We start from the raw sequence: 22,479 nt of genomic DNA, 5'->3' as shown, positions 1-22,479 counted from the left end.
TAACCAACCAACCAACTTGTTCACACAACAGCTTTCAACATTAACACCAATAGAACAATTATTGACAATTTTAATTCGAAGAAGAGATTGTCAAATTTATTGTTCGTGATTGGAATGCAACGCTGGACATCACATGTAAACCCAGGAGATCAAGTTAAATACTTGCATTGACTTCCCCCATCCAGCAGAGCCAGACTGAAATTCCTAAGGGGGAAGGGCTTTAAACCTTTGTCTTCACAGAAAAGTCCCTTTGCCAGAGAATGGCAAAGAAACTGCTTTTTATACATTATATATGGACCAGAATGAACTCAAAAAGACTTATAAATGAATCGTTCCATTGCTTAACTCCATATTCATTTATGTGTAACCCACACATTTGACTATCATGTATTAATCACTTATTGTGTATGTCTTTTGATAACTATAGGATACATAGTCATGTCTAGTATTGACCAAATCGAATTTTCTTGCTTGATATTGTCCTGACAATCATTTATTTGTAAAATATATCATAATCATGTTATAGGAATCATGTCCAAAATTAGACCCTGTGAGGCAAGAACCACATGCTTGGTAAGATAAACAAATGATTTATGATACCCCAGACTCAAGACCATATCTGATTGGTCAAGGCAACATTTGAGGGGTGGCCAACAAGGAAGTTTTAAATACTTTGGATCCCATGAAATTTTGCCCTTTTTTTAGTTCTAGCATTGCTCGTGCTATCAGTCATGCCTTGTTTTTTAGTCTGCTTTTAGTCGCTAGCTGCTGCTATTAGCCATGTCGGCTTTTAGTTCCAGCCTCGTGCTATTAGTCATGCCTGCTCTTAGCTTTTAGCTTGTAGCTTTGCTACCTAGCTTTAGCTTGTAGCATCTAGCCATGTGGTTAGTCATCATTGTTCTTTGAGCGCGGTTCCAGCGTGCCTGCCTGCTGCTACTATGAGAAGGAACACAACCTAGTCTCGTCAAACTTTATTTCTTTTCTTTTCCGTTTGAGAGTTTCGTGTTCTGAGTTAAGTTTTGTAACGTCCATTCAACTTCAACCAGCGAACACGGCTCTGCACTTTCAGCCAACGCCCAACAACCACGGGCTTCCCAAGACGTCACTTCAGAGACTGAACTTCCAGCCAATCAACGACCTCGGGATAGCCCTTTCACCGAGGCTCCTTCTTCACAGGAGATGCAAGTAACTTTACCTCCAGACTGTGACCTTTACTGGTGTATCTAATATAATTTTAACCTCATTGAGGAACTCAATGCGAGCGCTAATTACGTGATTGATGGTTGTTCATGTTTATGCAATTTAACGTATTGCTGTTAACTTGGGATTCCATATTTCCATTCTCTTAAACTCATCTTTCCCTAACTTTCGACCTTCCTGCAACTTGTGTGAATGTGTGTGTGCGTGCGTTTATGTGTTAGATTAGTTTATATGTCTTAGATTTATCTAATAAAGCCTTATTCATATTGAAAAGAGAAGTATCTTGTGTTTTGTGCTTACAAGTTAATGTCTTAAACTGCCGATCTTGTTACTGTGCTAATTGATAGTGTTTTCACTATAGTTTGGATATTAGTATCCAGCGCAGATTTGATGTTAAACGGCTCGTTCACTGAACCGCAGGCGCGTCTCCGTGAACAGCCGTGAAACAGTGATTCTGTTCAAATTCCCTTTAAAATCTTAAATGATTCCCTTTGAGCTAAATTGACCTGTTTCCCTTACAGCACCGTGGTGACAGCTCATGGGACCTGACAGTGGCTGAACTGAAAGCCTTCATAGCTCTGTTATATATCCGTGGAGTACAGGGTGCGAAGAACATGGATTTGGGGAGCCTTTGGTCGGAGAAATGGGGCTTCCCGTTTTTCAAAGAAACCATAGCCAGAAATCGCTTCAGGGAGATAATGAGATTCCTGCGGTTCGATAAAAAAGAAACCCGACGTGTGCGTCTGCAGGATGACAGGTTTGCCCTGGTATCGGCCACTTGGAACAAGTTTATTCAGAACAGCATAGCCTGTTACAAGCCCGGTGCCGACATAACCATAGATGAGCAGCTGTTCCCCACCAAGGCCCGGTGCAGATTTCTTCAGTACATGGGGAATAAGCCTGATAAATTTGGCTTCAAATTTTGGCTGGCTGCTGATGTCCGTTCGAAATACATGCTGAACGGGGCTCCGTTTCTGGGTAAAGAAGAGGCACGGAGCAGAGGTCAGCTCGTGGGAGAGAGTGTGGTGCTGAAACTGGCGGAGCCATTCTTGGGTAAGGAAAGAAATATTACAACGGATAATTTCTTCACTTCACTGAAACTGGCCACCCCCTTACAGGCCAAGAAGACCAGCCTGGTTGGCACTATGGGAAAAAGTAAGCGCGAGTTGCCCCCCTCCGCAAAAGAGCAAGCGGAGTTGTATAACACAAAAGTGCTAAAATGTGCGGATGCGACGCTCACGATATACCAGGGAAAGCCGAGGAAGAATGTGTGCATTTTGAGCTCCGTGCACACAAGCGTGGGCATCACGATGGGCCGAAAGCAAAGCCGGAGTCTGTGACCTATTACAACAACACCAAGTATGGGGTGGATGTCCTAGATCAGATGGCACGGGCATACTCTGTGAAAGGCGGTACGCGTAGATGGCCAGTGGCTGTATTTTACAACATCCTCGACCTTGCTGGAATCAATGCCCACATCCTTTTCAAGGAGTGCACCAGCAGCAAAATTGCCCGGAGGAAGTTCCTGCTGCAACTGGCAGAGGAGCTGAGAGCGGAGTTCATGGAGGGAAAAAAGGGCAGCGTCGCAGTTGACACAAGGTCCCAATCAAAAAAATCAACCCCCGCAACTGACACCAAAACGGAGACAGTGCCAGGTGCGGAGAATCTGCAAACAAAATAAAACGCACGACACCTGCTGCAAATGCCACAAACCCGTGTGTGGAAATTGTGCGAGAAGAACAGAAGTAACTTGTGTTGACTGTGAATCTTAAATAGCCGAGCACGATATAGATTTATTTAATATAGAATTTGTAGCGTAATTGTTTTATGGTTCCAAACTTCGTTCGTGACTCTTTTTAACTTTAGAGCTGCTTGTTTCCAGCTTATGTTCTGTGTTATAATGTATCATAAATGTTGTAACATTGTTTTTTCATAATCAAATAGATCATTTTAAATGTTATTTTGTTGTTCTGAGTTATGTAAAATAAATACAGAGGAATACTGAATATGCAATAATTACATTTTACTATGAAATGATGCGAATATTTCTAAATTTATAATTATCATTTTTAACTAAATAAAAAATGTAAATGTTGGTGTTATTTGTTTTTTTTAAAAGATATCCTAACACAGTTAATACATTAATCTCTCATTTGGGCAATTTATTTAGAGATTATAGCGTTTATAATATAGCGGTCAAAATGACCGCTCACGGCTGTTCTAGTAGTTTTGGAATTCTGGCGCTTCTAATGTTAAAGGGATACAGCTAAGAACCTAGCATTTGTACTAAGTCTTGCCTGTCACACAGGGACTACCGCTAGCTTACGCATAAGCTTGCTGAAAGAGCTGTCTCAACAGTTCTCTAGTAGCAACACCCTGTTTAGATAGGTATCCGAGGATACATAGGTGGAGTGGCGCCCAAGATGAACGGGGCTTTTACCAACTCAAGAAAGGGCACGAAGCAACTGCTCGAAGCCCTCACCATATAGGATTTTAGAAAAAAGGCAGAATACTAGCGTGCGAACTTACCACAGTGTGGATTTCAGAAAGTGTGCAAAGACTACACGTGCACACTTAGCATAGCATGGATTTTCAAATACTGTTCTAAGGAGGGGCTCTCGTGGCACTGCAATAGAGCAGCTCATAGATGGAATGTTGCATCTCAAAACAGTATGATTGAGAGTCATCAACTCGATCTATGGAAACAATACTGTGGAGCGCTCTGGAGAAAAAACAGAGAACTCCGTCTCATACGAGAGCAGAACTCCGAGCTCAGATTAGCACGCTCATAGGCAACCCTTTTTTGGAAAAAGGGGAGCACTGCTAAATTACCATGGCCATGGCTCGATAATTTCATGTTTATAATCACGTTGGAGTGCTCAAAATTGTGAATATGAAAGAGAATATACTTCAGAGATACTTTACTCATAAGAATTTCTAGGGGTGCTAATAATTGTGTCCAACTAGTATTAGAGAAAAACAGTTATTTCATAATGATATTTCACCCCATTTTAAATTTCTTATTATCCAATGAAAGGATACATTTTTGTGAAATGTAAAAAAAAAAAAAAAAAAAAAAGATAAAAAGGATTAACAATGCAGATTAATTTTCACAGCCTTATTTGATCATATTTACCAAGGGTGCCAATATTTTTGGGCACGACTGTATAAAGATCATTTATTTTTATTTTTTTCTAAAACTCTTAGTTTGTGTATATCAGATAAATGAAAGTCATATAGGCTGGCATGAGGGTGGAAATTGAATTTCCTTTTAATCCCTTTCCCTGTATTTATTTATTATTTTTATTTTTTTGGTGTTCCGCTGGGTTTCATTTTAATTGTTGTTGTTGAAGTAAATTTACATGTTTGACCTGTACCATTTTATTTTTTATTTTTTTGTTCTCTCCCTTTAACATTTTTCAGTATTATCTGTCAGAAAAAAAGTAGTTCTACTTTTTTAATACTTGAGTACAATTTAAAGTTGTACTCTTTTAGTATGATTTTGACCACATACTTGTACAGTCACTTGAGTAAAATTTTTGAGTACCTTTTTACACCTCTGCCTCTTTTGCATTTTAAATGTAATAAAAATAAAAAGGAAAATAATGGCTAGATAAATTGAATCTCATTTCTCGTTTAAAAAATCTAAAGAAAAAAAAAATGTAAAAGTACTCAATATTTTAACAATGGGACTGTTCCTGCATATTCTTTATGAAATTGCTGTTAAAAATAAGTCATTTTCAACTTGTATCATCCTTGTAAAAATCAAAAGTCCTTGTTTTACGTTTTAATATAACAAACAAACAAACAAACAAACAAACAAAAACCTCTCGGGCACAATCACAAATGTTAAAGTCTCAGTCAAAGTTTGGTTTTTAAAAGACTATAAAAATATTGTATCAAAGTACAACATACACAAGTACTGTATGCACTGGAAACTGAATTTTACTACAAATATAATTCATAAGTATAAGATATAGGCTAATTAATGTATGACCTAAGGAAACATTCACAGATAAACTTTATTTAAACTTTAAACTGTCCACAGTTTGAATAACTTTGAAAGGCAGCAGTAATTCACCACGGCCCTGAATATGAACATATGATAAACAAAAATGTGATAACAATTTATAATAACTTTCATTAGGGCCCATGATCAAAAATCTAATATTGCCTAACAGATCAGTAGTTCCACATTTCACACACATATGAATATTTATTAAACTTGCATTCATAACAATTATAGTCATAACAATCTTAATGCTAATAATAAATCATTATAGTCCTATAGTTTTCATTAATATTTCATTAATTAAAACGATATGTTAATGTTAGATTATAAGTACACAAAAAATAGCTTACATTTTTATTTCCAGTCAATGTGCTATAATATACACATCTTACGGTCTTTGGTCATGGATATTAACATTATAACAGAGTTTGCTAATCATCTGACAAAAAGAATACTATTAGGGCATGGTTCTTATTACTTGACTGGGGACTTCTGGAAAATTTACCAGGCATTTCACTAGTTCCCGCTTACATATAATTAGCTGAGGTATGGTATGCATATTTGGCGTGCTGTCCGGGGAAGGGCTCCGAGCTCGGGAATCGCCCGAACCTAGAGTACCCCCCCTTCCCCGTATATTGTAAAGTGAACTTGAAGTGAGGAGATGGGGTGGAGGAGGGATGCTGAGAAACCGTCAATGGATAGAGGTAAGTCAGCGATATTTATACTGTGGGACTGATTACTTGATTGTGGTCCACCTGTGATGATTAGGCTAAGTATCTGACGCGCTCCTCCCGAATCTTCATTGATAATTACATTTCACTAGTTCACGCTTACATATAATTAGCTGAGGTATGGTATGCGTATTTGGCGTGCTGTCCGGGGAAGGGCTCCGAGCTCGGGAATTGCCCGAACCTAGAGTACCCCCCAAAAAGGCAAATGTACAAGAGGACAGCCGCCAGCTTAAAGAATGCCCCCCCAAAAAGCAGAGTACTGGCGGGGGCTGATTTGGTTTCTGAGAAGTCATCTCGTTGTTAGGGTTATGGAAAGGTAAGTTGCGTGGCCGAGAGACTGTTACCGACGTCCGAAGGGAGCACACACATTGAACTGGTAAGCCTCGCCGACCGTAGAGTGGAAACGTAAAGCAAGTCTGTCCAGGAGGCTCTCGCCAGCGTCCGAAGGGAGCACGCGCATCGAACGGGTAAGCCTCGCTGACCATAGAAAAGGAAAAGGTAAGGTTGTCTAACCGGGAGGCTCTCGCCGGCGTCCGAAGGGAGCACACGCATCGAACGGGTAAGCCTCTCCTGATGGCGGACAGAAAAGGTAACGATAGGTGCCCAGGAGGCTCTTGCCAGCGTCTGGCGGGGACAAAACTGGGTGAGCCTCGCAGGCCGTAGGATGGAAAAGGTACGTTTGTGTGGTCGTTAGGCTGTCGTCAGCGTTTTAAGGGAGTCTGCTACTCCCGGCAAGAGACGGGTTAGCCTTGGCGACCATAGGAAGGAAGGAGGGTTTATTTGTGTGTTTGGTACTTGCAGTATTTGAACAGCTTGCTTGTAGGTTTGTAACCTAAACCACGTGGTAAGGTCGTGGTTGGCTGGCCAGGAGGCTGTCGCCAGCGTCCGATGGGAGCACTCGCATCGGGCGGGTAAGCCTCGCTGGCCAAGGGTAGAAAAGGTCAGGTTGTCTAGCCGGGAGGCTCGGACCGACGTCCGATAGGAGCTTAGCTCCAGGAATCGAATGGGTAAACCTCTCTGGCTGAAGGACGGAAAAGGTTGTCCGGCCGGGAGGCTCTTACCTTCGTCCGACAGGAGCTTAGTCTTTTTATTTATTATTTATTTATTTATTTTCTATATTTATTTTTATTTTTATTATATTTATTAAAATTCGCAACACCAGATGGGTAGTCTCTCCAGCCATCGGAGGGAAAATTGAGATTGTTTTATCTGCAAAGAGCCCGTTAGTGTTCGGCGAAAGCGTAACTTGCGGTATTGGATGGGTACATCTTGCCATCGGAGGGAAAATTTGTTTGGGCTGCAATGTACTCATTGGTGTGCGATAGGTAAATGTCACTTTTTTTTTTTTTTGGGTTAATCGGCCTTTTTTAATCGGGTAAGCTTCGCTGGTGGTCGGATTGGAAAGTCCAAGATTGATTAAGTGGGAAAGCATCTGGCAGGATTTTAATACTTGCGATGTCAAACGAGTAAGCTTTGCTAATAGTTGAATGGAGAAGGCAAAGGTTGGTTCAACCGGGAGCCCACTTGCAGCGCCTGGCAGGGAGTTCGATACTAAGGATGATTTATTTGTCTACGAGGGTAGACGCTGTGAGGCTTACTTGAATAATTGTTTAACAAATCCAATGAGCTGCTTCCGATAATGAGTCTGAAAAATCTTGGTGCTGTCATAGTATCCGAAATTAAGCGTGCAAAAATAAATTGGATTTCCTGTGCCAGTGTACCCCAAATAGGTGCCATGTATCGGCGATGTGGTCATTGTCAGCATGTGAGATCGATGGTACATATCGACGATGTAATCGTGCATGGGTGGAGTAAGAGAAAGATTCTTTATACTGTCTGAGCTTACTATTTACCATTTTGACCATGCAGGTGCACGAAAAGAGCCTATGGAATCACCAATAATCAAAAAATATACTTTCGGACGTATTGATACACTGGTATTAAGTATAAATACTATATTTAAATACTGCTAGTTCATGTAGTCGGCACTACGGTCATCTCGCTTGTCCAGTGAATTGTTTTTTTTTTTTTTTTTTTTTTTTTTTTAAACCTACGGGCTCACATCATCCTTTGAGAGCACAGGGGAGCGGGAAATTCAGTGCTGAGATGGGATAACGGAGCGGTTTGATAGCCGAATTATGGTAGGCCGCCTAATGATTATTATAAAAAAACGTTGGTTGGAGAATGGGCCTAATATCGTCTTGGCTATTGTCGATACATGATGCTATCACCGCAACCTCGGATGCATGGCATGCCTTTAGGCGGAGGTGATGTGTGGTATTTTTTTTTTTTTTAATATATATATTTAGGTGTAGGAAAGGCTCCTGCGGGAGCAGACGCTGCTACGGCAGTGGGGAGAACGGGAAAGGCTCCTGCGGGAGCAGACACTGCTACGGCAGTGTGGAGGTACAGGAAAGGCTCCTGCGGGAGCAGACACTGCGCGGCAGTGAGGAGGTGTAGGAAGGCTCCTGCGGGAGCAGACACTGCGCGGCAGTGAGGAGGTATAGGAAAGGCTCCTGCGGGAGCAGACACTGCAGCGGCGGTGGGGAGGTACAGGAAAGGCTCCTGCGGGAGCAGACACTGCTGCGGCAGTGAGGAGGTACATGAAAGGCTACTTGCTTCGGCTGCTGTAGATGTTGGCTGTACAGGAAAGGCTCCTGCGGGAGCAGACACTGCAGCGGCGGTGGGGAGGTACATGAAAGGCTACTTGCTTCGGCTGCTGTAGATGTTGGCTGTACAGGAAAGGCTCCTGCGGGAGCAGACACTGCAGCGGCGGTGGGGAGGTACAGGAAAGGCTCCTGCGGGAGCAGACACTGCAGCGGCGGTGGGGAGGTACAGGAAAGGCTCCTGCGGGAGCAGACACTGCTGCGGCGGTGAGGAGGTACATGAAAGGCTACTTGCTTCGGCTGCTGTAGATGTTGGCTGTGGGAAGAGTAAAAAGTGTTAGTAAAATTTGATGGGGCAAGCTAAAAATGGATGGGTAGCCTACTGTGTTACCAGCTTAGCAATTTGTTGCCTGATTTGACAATTCCTCAGGCCTTGTCCACCTTATGTTCCTGTTGGAAAAGCATCTTCCTCTCATTTGGCCTCCGGGCTCTTTAGACGGACTCCCGAGTGGATACGTTTGGAACGCTGTTTTCACGTTGTATTATGGACTGTGGAAACAGAGGCTTTTGGAAACGATTGAGCATGTTTAGTCTTGTAAGGCGTTGTACCAAAAGACATGATTATAGCAGTAACGTTAACCCCTTACCAGACACCCCCCATTTTTGGCATGGAGGCAGAAATTATATACCCAAAATAAAGATGTTTCTGTTCATGATTCTTTCTGACTAGATCCATGATCAACATTTGTCCACGAGCTAACACTTTGACGTTTACCATTCAGGAATAGGAATAGTTTTCCTGACATGATGGAAAATTAATCACTGGAATTATTTTTTATCGAAATATTGGTCAAATATAAAAGCCAAAGTCTTTGGACTTCAATTGATGCGCGGTTTATCCAGATCAAGTAAGAGAGTGATGTTTAACGTGCTGTGAAAATGAAACGTAGACTGGGGCCGTTGGCGATGCTTGCAGCAAATGGGTTAACAGCAGTTATGTGCTATTCACTTCCAAGTGGTTTCTAAAGAGATTTACTTTCCGGTTTTTTCGTATTACGGTCATTAAAAAGCGATGGTAATTTTACTCACACTTGCTATCCTGCATCAAAACACGAGGGCAGATGCGTTTTAGATTAATTTTGAGTGATCACGCCAGTGAATGGTACCTAAATGATTTGGTCCTACCAGAAGACTTGCATGGAAATTAAAATGTTAAATTAAATTAAGCATTTAGCAGGCGCTTTTATCCAGAGACTTAAGTTTTTTTTTTTTTTTTTGGAACTTATGTCTGTATCATTTCGGCGAGGTTTAAACGTGCACGGTAAGGCGAATGAAACAATAATAATAATAATAATAATAATAATAATAATAATAATGCATTTTATTTGTAGGAACAAACGCCAAAAGCAATACAACAATTCATTAAAGACAGACAGTCTTGAATAAATGGGACTTAATCAACTTTTTAAAATCGCCCAACATAGGTGCTATCTGACGTTCAGAAGAAGTACATTCCATAGCTTAGGGGCTTTATATGAAAAGGCTCTTTCCCCCATGGTCTTTAGCTCACATTATGGCTGGTGAAGTGAAAGAGAGTTAGTAGAGCGAAGAGAGCGTGATGGAATATCAGGACTGAGGAGTTCACAAAGATACTCAGGTGCAGTCCCATGAAGTGCCTAGTATGTTAAGATAAGAATTTTAAAATCAATTCTCACGTTTACGGGAAGCCCGTGTAATTGTGAAAGAACCGGTGTAATGTGTTCGCGAGGAGAAGTACAAGCGTGCGGCAGAATTTGTATATACACTGAAGCTTGCTCAGCGATTTAGCTGGAAGGCCTGAGAACGAGGCATTACAATAATCTAACCTAATGCCTTTGGCTTCGTGGTTAAAAAAAGTGGCATCATCAGTCCAAATCTATGCGGGATCCACACCCCGGATCAGCGGGTGGCGGTAATGCACCTTTACATTGGTTTGCCAAAACCGCCATAAAACACTACTAGAAGACGGAACTACGTCAAGACGTAGTTTAACAAAACTTTAGCCGCAAAACTGCTTTTAGATGCAACACTTTGAATGCAAACTGCCGTTAAAATCCAATGAAGAAAAAGAAGAACCTGTTTTTTTTTAGCGTCTTCGCCTGGAAATGTATTAGTCTGCGCCGCTAGAGGAAGCGGCCTCAAACTGCCACTCGGCCGGAACGCCGTGGTGAAAGACTGAGCCGTGGTTGGATTCTTTCTGCTGCAATCCAGCGCTCGACGAGAGCTCGGTCTCGGGCGGCACATCGTGTATCGAGCAGGCGAGCTCGGAGTTGCACGGTCTATTGGCCACGATGTGTGGCTTGGCGAGGATAGCAGCTGTCGCGATGACGCTTAATGCTGCTCAACGGCCGTGTTTGGCTGGGTAGAAATGATCTCGGGTCCGGCAAAAGCAGCAGGTCTTATAAATCCCCTGTGTAGCACTCTTCGTTGGTACGAAAATTGGGTCTGTGATAAGGTGACTGACGAAGCGAACCAGCATGCTGATAAACCGTCAATGGATAGAGGTAAGTCAGCGATATTTATACTGTGGGATTGATTACTTGATTGTGGTCCACCTGTGATGATTAGGCTAAGTATCTGACGCGCTCCTCCCGAATCTTCATTGATAATTACATATAATATTTGCATGACACAATTACTATTCATGCACTATGTCTTAAACATGCACTCAACAATCTTTTATATTGTGCTGACTGATATGACAGTCAACTTGGATTTAAACTTACAAATTCTCAAAGCCCAAAATGCCCATGATGGCAATCTGATCCAAATGGAGATCACTCAAAAATTGTTTTGGTTTGTTTACCTTCACTCTCTGTTGTGACAAAGATTTTACATAGAAGCTTCTCTGTTCATTCACTGACAGAGACAGTGTTATTTACTTTCAAAAACATATTTAGAAATATATGGAACAGAACAAAGTTCAGATTTGTTCTGAAATAAAATTTAGGTTGGCCTAACATATGGTGAAATACACTAAAAACATTGTATTGCATCACGTATTGCTATTTGTATGTGACAAACAAAACATTTGCTCATGTGTAAATCGACCAAGAGTTAAAAATACTTCATGTACGAATAGCTTTTAAACAGTAAACAAATATTTCCTGACTTGGATAGAAAGTATTGAAAACCAGCCATTGTGTGAAATGTAATTTGCATGTAAATTAAGATGGATTTGTATACATACAATATTTCTATATGTAATATTATATGAAAAAAAATATATACTTAGCATGGAGTTTATGTTAGCAAAATGCTCTCATAAAAATCATGCTAACAGTGATGGACCTTTGATGTATAGTCCCTGATACAGAAGAGTTATGAATCATGATGCTATGAGTGATTGTTAAAGTAGTTCATATGAACATGCTTTGTCTTGTACTGCACATGGCCAAATCTCCCACATCTTTATTTGGACAGATTATTTTAAATGCTTCCTCTTGATATACAACACCAGCTGTCTAGGTTTAAGTAGGGAATATGGACTGGAGTTATCTTGACTACTGTAAGAGGATTTCCTTAATGCAAGTATATGTTTCACTATACTGTATACAGTTCACAATGTACATTGTATTGTACCCTTACAAAAAAAATAAAAATAAATAACTGCAACATTTTAACTGTAGAGTGTGGTAATTTGGACACAATAAAAAAAAGATCTGCAGAATTGCAACAGTGAAAACTCACCACACTTTTACTACAGATATTAATATATCTACCTCTACATCTATATTACTGTGCTTGAACAGTAAAAAAAAAAAAAAAAATTAGTAGAAACATCCCAATAGGGTCTGGCTGCAGACTTGCACTTGCACTCTCAGACTTGCACTCTCAGACACTTGCACTTCCACGTCACAGATTTTTTTTATTACTTTTTGCTTGAATTTCCCAACATTTTATAACAGTAACCAGGTGGTGAAGACAAAAAAAAGAAACTAAATTACAATGTCACTTGAAATCGCTACTTGCACTCTCCACTACCTATGACGTCACTTGCATTCTACACAAATCGTGTATGTTGCCAATGGATACAAGAAGCTGTGGTGGTGATTAAATGATTAAAACTAATTTAGTACTATAACGTACAGGGTCCTGCTAGAAAAAGACAAGACTGGCAAATCCGTGGCCAAAACACCAGAATATGACATTTGCATAGAAAAACATAAACACTTAACATGGCTTAATGTATTAAGATGCTATTAAAATGTCAAATTAAATATACAGTTAATTATTTTAATGAATATGTATATATTTTCCTCACGTACTGCAAAATTTGGCATAATGGACTAAGATGATAAAGGCCAAGCTCAGTATGCTTCTCTACATTATTAAAACACATAACTGATATGTACAGGCGAGCAGGTGAGCCCAGAATAAATGTAATACGCAAAGTTTCACGTAAAGCATTCTTCCATATAGAATAAACTGTCTAAAACTCGTTTATATCACTGCCTTTGTCCATTAAGCTACATATTTTCTATAGGAGGAAAACCTTTAATGTACAATTTAACGCACTGCGTTCTGCACTCGTCTGCTTGCCTGTACCGAGTTGATCCTTTCAAAATCACTTAATGCATTTCATAATGCACGTTCATATTTACTGGTCTGTATTAACGTTGAGTTAACAACAAGACATAGCTAAGCCTACTGAATTGTCTTTATCATCTTAGTCTGTAATTAGGCCACATTAAGCGTTTTGCTGTATAGGGGATGGGGGCGTGACGTCACTGATCTAGCGCCGCGGTGGCTGATGGGAAAAATCGCCATTTTGTGAGGCCACTTGTTGTTACGCGCCAATGAAGTCGTAGCTATGGGAAGAACATGTTGTGTCGTTGGATGTAAGGTCCGTTCACACGATCGAAGGGGCAAAAAATTAGACAACGGACTTTCTTTTTATTGTTTTCCGGCCTGGAAACAGAATGAAGGGAGTCGTGTGTCCGATGTAACCAAGCGGAGACGGATGGCCTGGATATCCGCCATAAGACGCACGGACATACACTTCGCAGACATCCCACGATCACTGAAAGTGTGTTCCAGGCATTTTCATTCGGGTAAGTAAATAAACTTCACTTAGCAAATGATTATGGATGGAAAAGGTACGTTTGTGTGGTCGTTAGGCTGTCGTCAGCGTTTTAAGGGAGTCTGCTACTCCCGGCAAGAGACGGGTTAGCCTTGGCGACCATAGCAAGGAAGGAGGGTTTATTTGTGTGTTTGGTACTTGCAGTATTTGAACAGCTTGCTTGTAGGTTTGTAACCTAAACCACGTGGTAAGGTCGTGGTTGGCTGGCCAGGAGGCTGTCGCCAGCGTCCGATGGGAGCACTCGCATCGGGCGGGTAAGCCTCGCTGGCCAAGGGTAGAAAAGGTCAGGTTGTCTAGCCGGGAGGCTCGGACCGACGTCCGATAGGAGCTTAGCTCCAGGAATCGAATGGGTAAACCTCTCTGGCTGAAGGACGGAAAAGGTTGTCCGGCCGGGAGGCTCTTACCTTCGTCCGACAGGAGCTTAGTCTTTTTATTTATTATTTATTTATTTATTTTCTATATTTATTTTTATTTTTATTATATTTATTAAAATTCGCAACACCAGATGGGTAGTCTCTCCAGCCATCGGAGGGAAAATTGAGATTGTTTTATCTGCAAAGAGCCCGTTAGTGTTCGGCGAAAGCGTAACTTGCGGTATTGGATGGGTACATCTTGCCATCGGAGGGAAAATTTGTTTGGGCTGCAATGTACTCATTGGTGTGCGATAGGTAAATGTCACTTTTTTTTTTTTTTTGGGTTAATCGGCCTTTTTTAATCGGGTAAGCTTCGCTGGTGGTCGGATTGGAAAGTCCAAGATTGATTAAGTGGGAAAGCATCTGGCAGGATTTTAATACTTGCGATGTCAAACGAGTAAGCTTTGCTAATAGTTGAATGGAGAAGGCAAAGGTTGGTTCAACCGGGAGCCCACTTGCAGCGCCTGGCAGGGAGTTCGATACTAAGGATGATTTATTTGTCTACGAGGGTAGACGCTGTGAGGCTTACTTGAATAATTGTTTAACAAATCCAATGAGCTGCTTCCGATAATGAGTCTGAAAAATCTTGGTGCTGTCATAGTATCCGAAATTAAGCGTGCAAAAATAAATTGGATTTCCTGTGCCAGTGTACCCCAAATAGGTGCCATGTATCGGCGATGTGGTCATTGTCAGCATGTGAGATCGATGGTACATATCGACGATGTAATCGTGCATGGGTGGAGTAAGAGAAAGATTCTTTATACTGTCTGAGCTTACTATTTACCATTTTGACCATGCAGGTGCACGAAAAGAGCCTATGGAATCACCAATAATCAAAAAATATACTTTCGGACGTATTGATACACTGGTATTAAGTATAAATACTATATTTAAATACTGCTAGTTCATGTAGTCGGCACTACGGTCATCTCGCTTGTCCAGTGAATTGTTTTTTTTTTTTTTTTTTTTTTTTTTTTTTTTTAAACCTACCGGCTCACATCATCCTTTGAGAGCACGGGGGAGCGGGAAATTCAGTGCTGAGATGGGATAACGGAGCGGTTTGATAGCCGAATTATGGTAGGCCGCCTAATGATTATTATAAAAAAACGTTGGTTGGAGAATGGGCCTAATATCGTCTTGGCTATTGTCGATACATGATGCTATCACCGCAACCTCGGATGCATGGCATGCCTTTAGGCGGAGGTGATGTGTGGTATTTTTTTTTTTTTTTATATATATTTAGGTGTAGGAAAGGCTCCTGCGGGAGCAGACGCTGCTACGGCAGTGGGGAGAACGGGAAAGGCTCCTGCGGGAGCAGACACTGCTACGGCAGTGTGGAGGTACAGGAAAGGCTCCTGCGGGAGCAGACACTGCGCGGCAGTGAGGAGGTGTAGGAAGGCTCCTGCGGGAGCAGACACTGCGCGGCAGTGAGGAGGTATAGGAAAGGCTCCTGCGGGAGCAGACACTGCAGCGGCGGTGGGGAGGTACAGGAAAGGCTCCTGCGGGAGCAGACACTGCTGCGGCAGTGAGGAGGTACATGAAAGGCTACTTGCTTCGGCTGCTGTAGATGTTGGCTGTACAGGAAAGGCTCCTGCGGGAGCAGACACTGCAGCGGCGGTGGGGAGGTACATGAAAGGCTACTTGCTTCGGCTGCTGTAGATGTTGGCTGTACAGGAAAGGCTCCTGCGGGAGCAGACACTGCAGCGGCGGTGGGGAGGTACAGGAAAGGCTCCTGCGGGAGCAGACACTGCAGCGGCGGTGGGGAGGTACAGGAAAGGCTCCTGCGGGAGCAGACACTGCTGCGGCGGTGAGGAGGTACATGAAAGGCTACTTGCTTCGGCTGCTGTAGATGTTGGCTGTGGGAAGAGTAAAAAGTGTTAGTAAAATTTGATGGGGCAAGCTAAAAATGGATGGGTAGCCTACTGTGTTACCAGCTTAGCAATTTGTTGCCTGATTTGACAATTCCTCAGGCCTTGTCCACCTTATGTTCCTGTTGGAAAAGCATCTTCCTCTCATTTGGCCTCCGGGCTCTTTAGACGGACTCCCGAGTGGATACGTTTGGAACGCTGTTTTCACGTTGTATTATGGACTGTGGAAACAGAGGCTTTTGGAAACGATTGAGCATGTTTAGTCTTGTAAGGCGTTGTACCAAAAGACATGATTATAGCAGTAACGTTAACCCCTTACCAGACACCCCCCATTTTTGGCATGGAGGCAGAAATTATATACCCAAAATAAAGATGTTTCTGTTCATGATTCTTTCTGACTAGATCCATGATCAACATTTGTCCACGAGCTAACACTTTGACGTTTACCATTCAGGAATAGGAATAGTTTTCCTGACATGATGGAAAATTAATCACTGGAATTATTTTTTATCGAAATATTGGTCAAATATAAAAGCCAAAGTCTTTGGACTTCAATTGATGCGCGGTTTATCCAGATCAAGTAAGAGAGTGATGTTTAACGTGCTGTGAAAATGAAACGTAGACTGGGGCCGTTGGCGATGCTTGCAGCAAATGGGTTAACAGCAGTTATGTGCTATTCACTTCCAAGTGGTTTCTAAAGAGATTTACTTTCAGGTTTTTTCGTATTACGGTCATTAAAAAGCGATGGTAATTTTACTCACACTTGCTATCCTGCATCAAAACACGAGGGCAGATGCGTTTTAGATTAATTTTGAGTGATCACGCCAGTGAATGGTACCTAAATGATTTGGTCTTACCAGAAGACTTGCATGGAAATTAAAATGTTAAATTAAATTAAGCATTTAGCAGGCGCTTTTATCCAGAGACTTAAGTTTTTTTTTTTTTTTTTGGAACTTATGTCTGTATCATTTCGGCGAGGTTTAAACGTGCGCGGTAAGGCGAATGAAACAATAATAATAATAATAATAATAATAATAATAATAATAATAATGCATTTTATTTGTAGGAACAAACGCCAAAAGCAATACAACAATTCATTAAAGACAGACAGTCTTGAATAAATGGGACTTAATCAACTTTTTAAAATCGCCCAACATAGGTGCTATCTGACGTTCAGAAGAAGTACATTCCATAGCTTAGGGGCTTTATATGAAAAGGCTCTTTCCCCCATGGTCTTTAGCTCACATTATGGCTGGTGAAGTGAAAGAGAGTTAGTAGAGCGAAGAGAGCGTGATGGAATATCAGGACTGAGGAGTTCACAAAGATACTCAGGTGCAGTCCCATGAAGTGCCTAGTATGTTAAGATAAGAATTTTAAAATCAATTCTCACGTTTACGGGAAGCCCGTGTAATTGTGAAAGAACCGGTGTAATGTGTTCGCGAGGAGAAGTACAAGCGTGCGGCAGAATTTGTATATACACTGAAGCTTGCTCAGCGATTTAGCTGGAAGGCCTGAGAACGAGGCATTACAATAATCTAACCTAATGCCTTTGGCTTCGTGGTTAAAAAAAGTGGCATCATCAGTCCAAATCTATGCGGGATCCACACCCCGGATCAGCGGGTGGCGGTAATGCACCTTTACATTGGTTTGCCAAAACCGCCATAAAACACTACTAGAAGACGGAACTACGTCAAGACGTAGTTTAACAAAACTTTAGCCGCAAAACTGCTTTTAGATGCAACACTTTGAATGCAAACTGCCGTTAAAATCGGCCTCAAACTGCCACTCGGCCGGAACGCCGTGGTGAAAGACTGAGCCGTGGTTGGATTCTTTCTGCTGCAATCCAGCGCTCGACGAGAGCTCGGTCTCGGGCGGCACATCGTGTATCGAGCAGGCGAGCTCGGAGTTGCACGGTCTATTGGCCACGATGTGTGGCTTGGCGAGGATAGCAGCTGTCGCGATGACGCTTAATGCTGCTCAACGGCCGTGTTTGGCTGGGTAGAAATGATCTCGGGTCCGGCAAAAGCAGCAGGTCTTATAAATCCCCTGTGTAGCACTCTTCGTTGGTACGAAAATTGGGTCTGTGATAAGGTGACTGACGAAGCGAACCAGCATGCTGATAAACCGTCAATGGATAGAGGTAAGTCAGCGATATTTATACTGTGGGATTGATTACTTGATTGTGGTCCACCTGTGATGATTAGGCTAAGTATCTGACGCGCTCCTCCCGAATCTTCATTGATAATTACATATAATATTTGCATGACACAATTACTATTCATGCACTCTATTCATGCACTATGTCTTAAACATGCACTCAACAATCTTTTATATTGTGCTGACTGATATGACAGTCAACTTGGATTTAAACTTACAAATTCTCAAAGCCCAAAATGCCCATGATGGCAATCTGATCCAAATGGAGATCACTCAAAAATTGTTTTGGTTTGTTTACCTTCACTCTCTGTTGTGACAAAGATTTTACATAGAAGCTTCTCTGTTCATTCACTGACAGAGACAGTGTTATTTACTTTCAAAAACATATTTAGAAATATATGGAACAGAACAAAGTTCAGATTTGTTCTGAAATAAAATTTAGGTTGGCCTAACATATGGTGAAATACACTAAAAACATTGTATTGCATCACGTATTGCTATTTGTATGTGACAAACAAAACATTTGCTCATGTGTAAATCGACCAAGAGTTAAAAATACTTCATGTACGAATAGCTTTTAAACAGTAAACAAATATTTCCTGACTTGGATAGAAAGTATTGAAAACCAGCCATTGTGTGAAATGTAATTTGCATGTAAATTAAGATGGATTTGTATACATACAATATTTCTATATGTAATATTATATGAAAAAAAATATATACTTAGCATGGAGTTTATGTTAGCAAAATGCTCTCATAAAAATCATGCTAACAGTGATGGACCTTTGATGTATAGTCCCTGATACAGAAGAGTTATGAATCATGATGCTATGAGTGATTGTTAAAGTAGTTCATATGAACATGCTTTGTCTTGTACTGCACATGGCCAAATCTCCCACATCTTTATTTGGACAGATTATTTTAAATGCTTCCTCTTGATATACAACACCAGCTGTCTAGGTTTAAGTAGGGAATATGGACTGGAGTTATCTTGACTACTGTAAGAGGATTTCCTTAATGCAAGTATATGTTTCACTATACTGTATACAGTTCACAATGTACATTGTATTGTACCCTTACAAAAAAAATAAAAATAAATAACTGCAACATTTTAACTGTAGAGTGTGGTAATTTGGACACAATAAAAAAAAGATCTGCAGAATTGCAACAGTGAAAACTCACCACACTTTTACTACAGATATTAATATATCTACCTCTACATCTATATTACTGTGCTTGAACAGTAAAAAAAAAAAAAAAATTAGTAGAAACATCCCAATAGGGTCTGGCTGCAGACTTGCACTTGCACTCTCAGACTTGCACTCTCAGACACTTGCACTTCCACGTCACAGATTTTTTTTATTACTTTTTGCTTGAATTTCCCAACATTTTATAACAGTAACCAGGTGGTGAAGACAAAAAAAAGAAACTAAATTACAATGTCACTTGAAATCGCTACTTGCACTCTCCACTACCTATGACGTCACTTGCATTCTACACAAATCGTGTATGTTGCCAATGGATACAAGAAGCTGTGGTGGTGATTAAATGATTAAAACTAATTTAGTACTATAACGTACAGGGTCCTGCTAGAAAAAGACAAGACTGGCAAATCCGTGGCCAAAACACCAGAATATGACATTTGCATAGAAAAACATAAACACTTAACATGGCTTAATGTATTAAGATGCTATTAAAATGTCAAATTAAATATACAGTTAATTATTTTAATGAATATGTATATATTTTCCTCACGTACTGCAAAATTTGGCATAATGGACTAAGATGATAAAGGCCAAGCTCAGTATGCTTCTCTACATTATTAAAACACATAACTGATATGTACAGGCGAGCAGGTGAGCCCAGAATAAATGTAATACGCAAAGTTTCACGTAAAGCATTCTTCCATATAGAATAAACTGTCTAAAACTCGTTTATATCACTGCCTTTGTCCATTAAGCTACATATTTTCTATAGGAGGAAAACCTTTAATGTACAATTTAACGCACTGCGTTCTGCACTCGTCTGCTTGCCTGTACCGAGTTGATCCTTTCAAAATCACTTAATGCATTTCATAATGCACGTTCATATTTACTGGTCTGTATTAACGTTGAGTTAACAACAAGACATAGCTAAGCCTACTGAATTGTCTTTATCATCTTAGTCTGTAATTAGGCCACATTAAGCGTTTTGCTGTATAGGGGATGGGGGCGTGACGTCACTGATCTAGCGCCGCGGTGGCTGATGGGAAAAATCGCCATTTTGTGAGGCCACTTGTTGTTACGCGCCAATGAAGTCGTAGCTATGGGAAGAACATGTTGTGTCGTTGGATGTAAGGTCCGTTCACACGATCGAAGGGGCAAAAAATTAGACAACGGACTTTCTTTTTATTGTTTTCCGGCCTGGAAACAGAATGAAGGGAGTCGTGTGTCCGATGTAACCAAGCGGAGACGGATGGCCTGGATATCCGCCATAAGACGCACGGACATACACTTCGCAGACATCCCACAATCACTGAAAGTGTGTTCCAGGCATTTTCATTCGGGTAAGTAAATAAACTTCACTTAGCAAATGATTATGTGTTCTTATTTTGTTCTGTTCCCGAGTGGAGTAGTCTTAGGTTCCTTTGCATTTTGTAACTTAAGCACTATTCTGTCGACACTGTGGCACAGTGAGCAAGCTAAGTTAGGCTAGTTCAAATAAAGTGCGCTAAATGAATGTGATCAAAAAAAGCACCCAGAATGTCTGAGGGGTAATCCAGCCGAATCTAGAGACCAATTTTTGATCACTATGACTGAAGCACGATAAATTCTCTTAACATTTGTATGTGTGCCACCTGTTAGTATTGTTTACCACATGAGTTAAGTTGGAACTGAAGTATATAGCATTCCCACTGTTGTTTGCAATATTTAGATTCAATTCGGATAATTTTGTCTCCCCAAAGGTAAACCAGCATATGAGATGGATGAGTCTCATCCAGACTGGGCTCCAGCCCTGCACCTGGGTCACTCTGAAGTCACAGCCACAGTGTCAGATCGGCATGCCCGCAGACAGCATAGACATCATTTGAGAGAATCTGAGGGAGGAGGCCACAATGATCAAAACATCATGAACGAAGATGAGAGAGAAGATGCAGAAGAAGAGGGATATAGGGATCAAGCAGAGGCAGCTGTGGAAGAGGAAGAATACAGGGAAACGACAGAAACAGACCAACTAGCGGCTAAGAGACTAAGAGTAGAATGCCAGTTCTGTGAGCAAAGCAGTGCAGAAGTAACACGCCTTTTGCAAGAAAATAGGGAGCTTAGGTCTGAGTTAAACAAATTGAAGATGGATGAAGAGTTTTTCAAAGATAATACAGAGAAGGTACGATATTATACGGGACTTCCATGTTTTGCAATTTTGTTTTCAATGTTTACTACTGTTAAGCCCTTCCTGCCAGTTGCAAAGAAGCTGTCACAGTTTCAAATGGTTTTACTGACACTCATTCGTCTAAGGCTTGATCTTCCAATCCAGCATCTTTCACACATTTTTAATGTGTCACGTAGAACTCTTTCTGCTACCTTTGCAGACACCATAGATGTGCTGTATGCACGCCTCGCTCCCTTGTTGTACTGGCCTGAGCGGCACTGTTTACAAGCCACAATGCCACCTCAATTTCTGCAAGCTTTTGGAAAGCGTGTTGCGATTATTGTTGACTGTTTTGAAATACGTACAGAGAGGCCGTCAAATTTAATGGCGCGTGCACAATCATTTTCCCACTACAAAGGTACACACACAATGAAATACTTGATAGGAATTACACCCCAAGGCCTAATTTCATTTATTTCTAAGGGATGGGGGGGACGAGCATCTGACAAGCACATAACCGAGAATTGTGGGCTTCTTAACAAACTGTTGCCTGGTGATGTAGTGTTAGCAGACAGAGGCTTTAATATTAAAGACAGTGTGGGAATGATGTGTGCGGAAGTTAAAATTCCTGCATTCACTAAACACAGATGTCAACTTGATGCTAAGGATGTGGAAGACACACGTGCTATAGCACACCTTAGGATACATGTAGAAAGGGTAATAGGTAGCTTGCGCAATAAGTACACACTGTTACATAACACCATACCAATTAGTTTGTTGCTTCCCTGTAAGGATGAAGAATTTACCTTTCTTGATAAAATAGTTAATGTTTGTTGTATTCTAGTTAACATGTGTCCAAGTGTTGTTGTAAGGCCAGATGAAACAGAAAAGTGTGCATGTTAAATGGTAAAAAGACCCCTGGAGAAATTTGGTGTGTGTGAATGTGTGGTACCCTCCTGATATTGAGCATGTTTGTATTTGGGGTGTGTGTACCTTCTTTAGAATGAACATGGTATGCTATT

The 22,479-nt window shown here is 41.1% G+C and overlaps 1 protein-coding gene across 2 annotated transcripts; it reads left to right on the top strand.

Annotated features, from left to right (window-relative positions):
• The first annotated feature begins 13,299 nt into the window (after positions 1 to 13,299).
• On the top strand, positions 13,300 to 22,434 carry LOC128015456 (uncharacterized). 2 transcript variants are annotated; one of them, XM_052599287.1, is made up of 2 exons: positions 13,300 to 13,642; positions 21,054 to 22,434. In XM_052599287.1, exons 1-2 carry the CDS (start codon positions 13,402 to 13,404, stop codon positions 22,358 to 22,360), a joined length of 1,548 nt encoding a protein of 515 aa, XP_052455247.1. In that variant the 5' UTR covers positions 13,300 to 13,401; the 3' UTR covers positions 22,361 to 22,434. The 2 variants fall into 2 exon arrangements, with proteins under 2 accessions (XP_052455247.1, XP_052455248.1); XM_052599288.1 differs by lacking the exon at positions 13,300 to 13,642 and adding an exon at positions 20,312 to 20,654.
• The last annotated feature ends 45 nt before the right edge of the window (positions 22,435 to 22,479 follow it).

Source organism: Carassius gibelio, chromosome A6 (genome assembly GCF_023724105.1).
Source record: "Carassius gibelio isolate Cgi1373 ecotype wild population from Czech Republic chromosome A6, carGib1.2-hapl.c, whole genome shotgun sequence".
Taxonomy (NCBI): Eukaryota; Metazoa; Chordata; class Actinopteri; order Cypriniformes; family Cyprinidae; genus Carassius; species Carassius gibelio.
The sequence above is the reverse complement of the archived record's forward strand: the minus strand, read 5'-3'. Positions and strand labels throughout refer to the sequence as shown.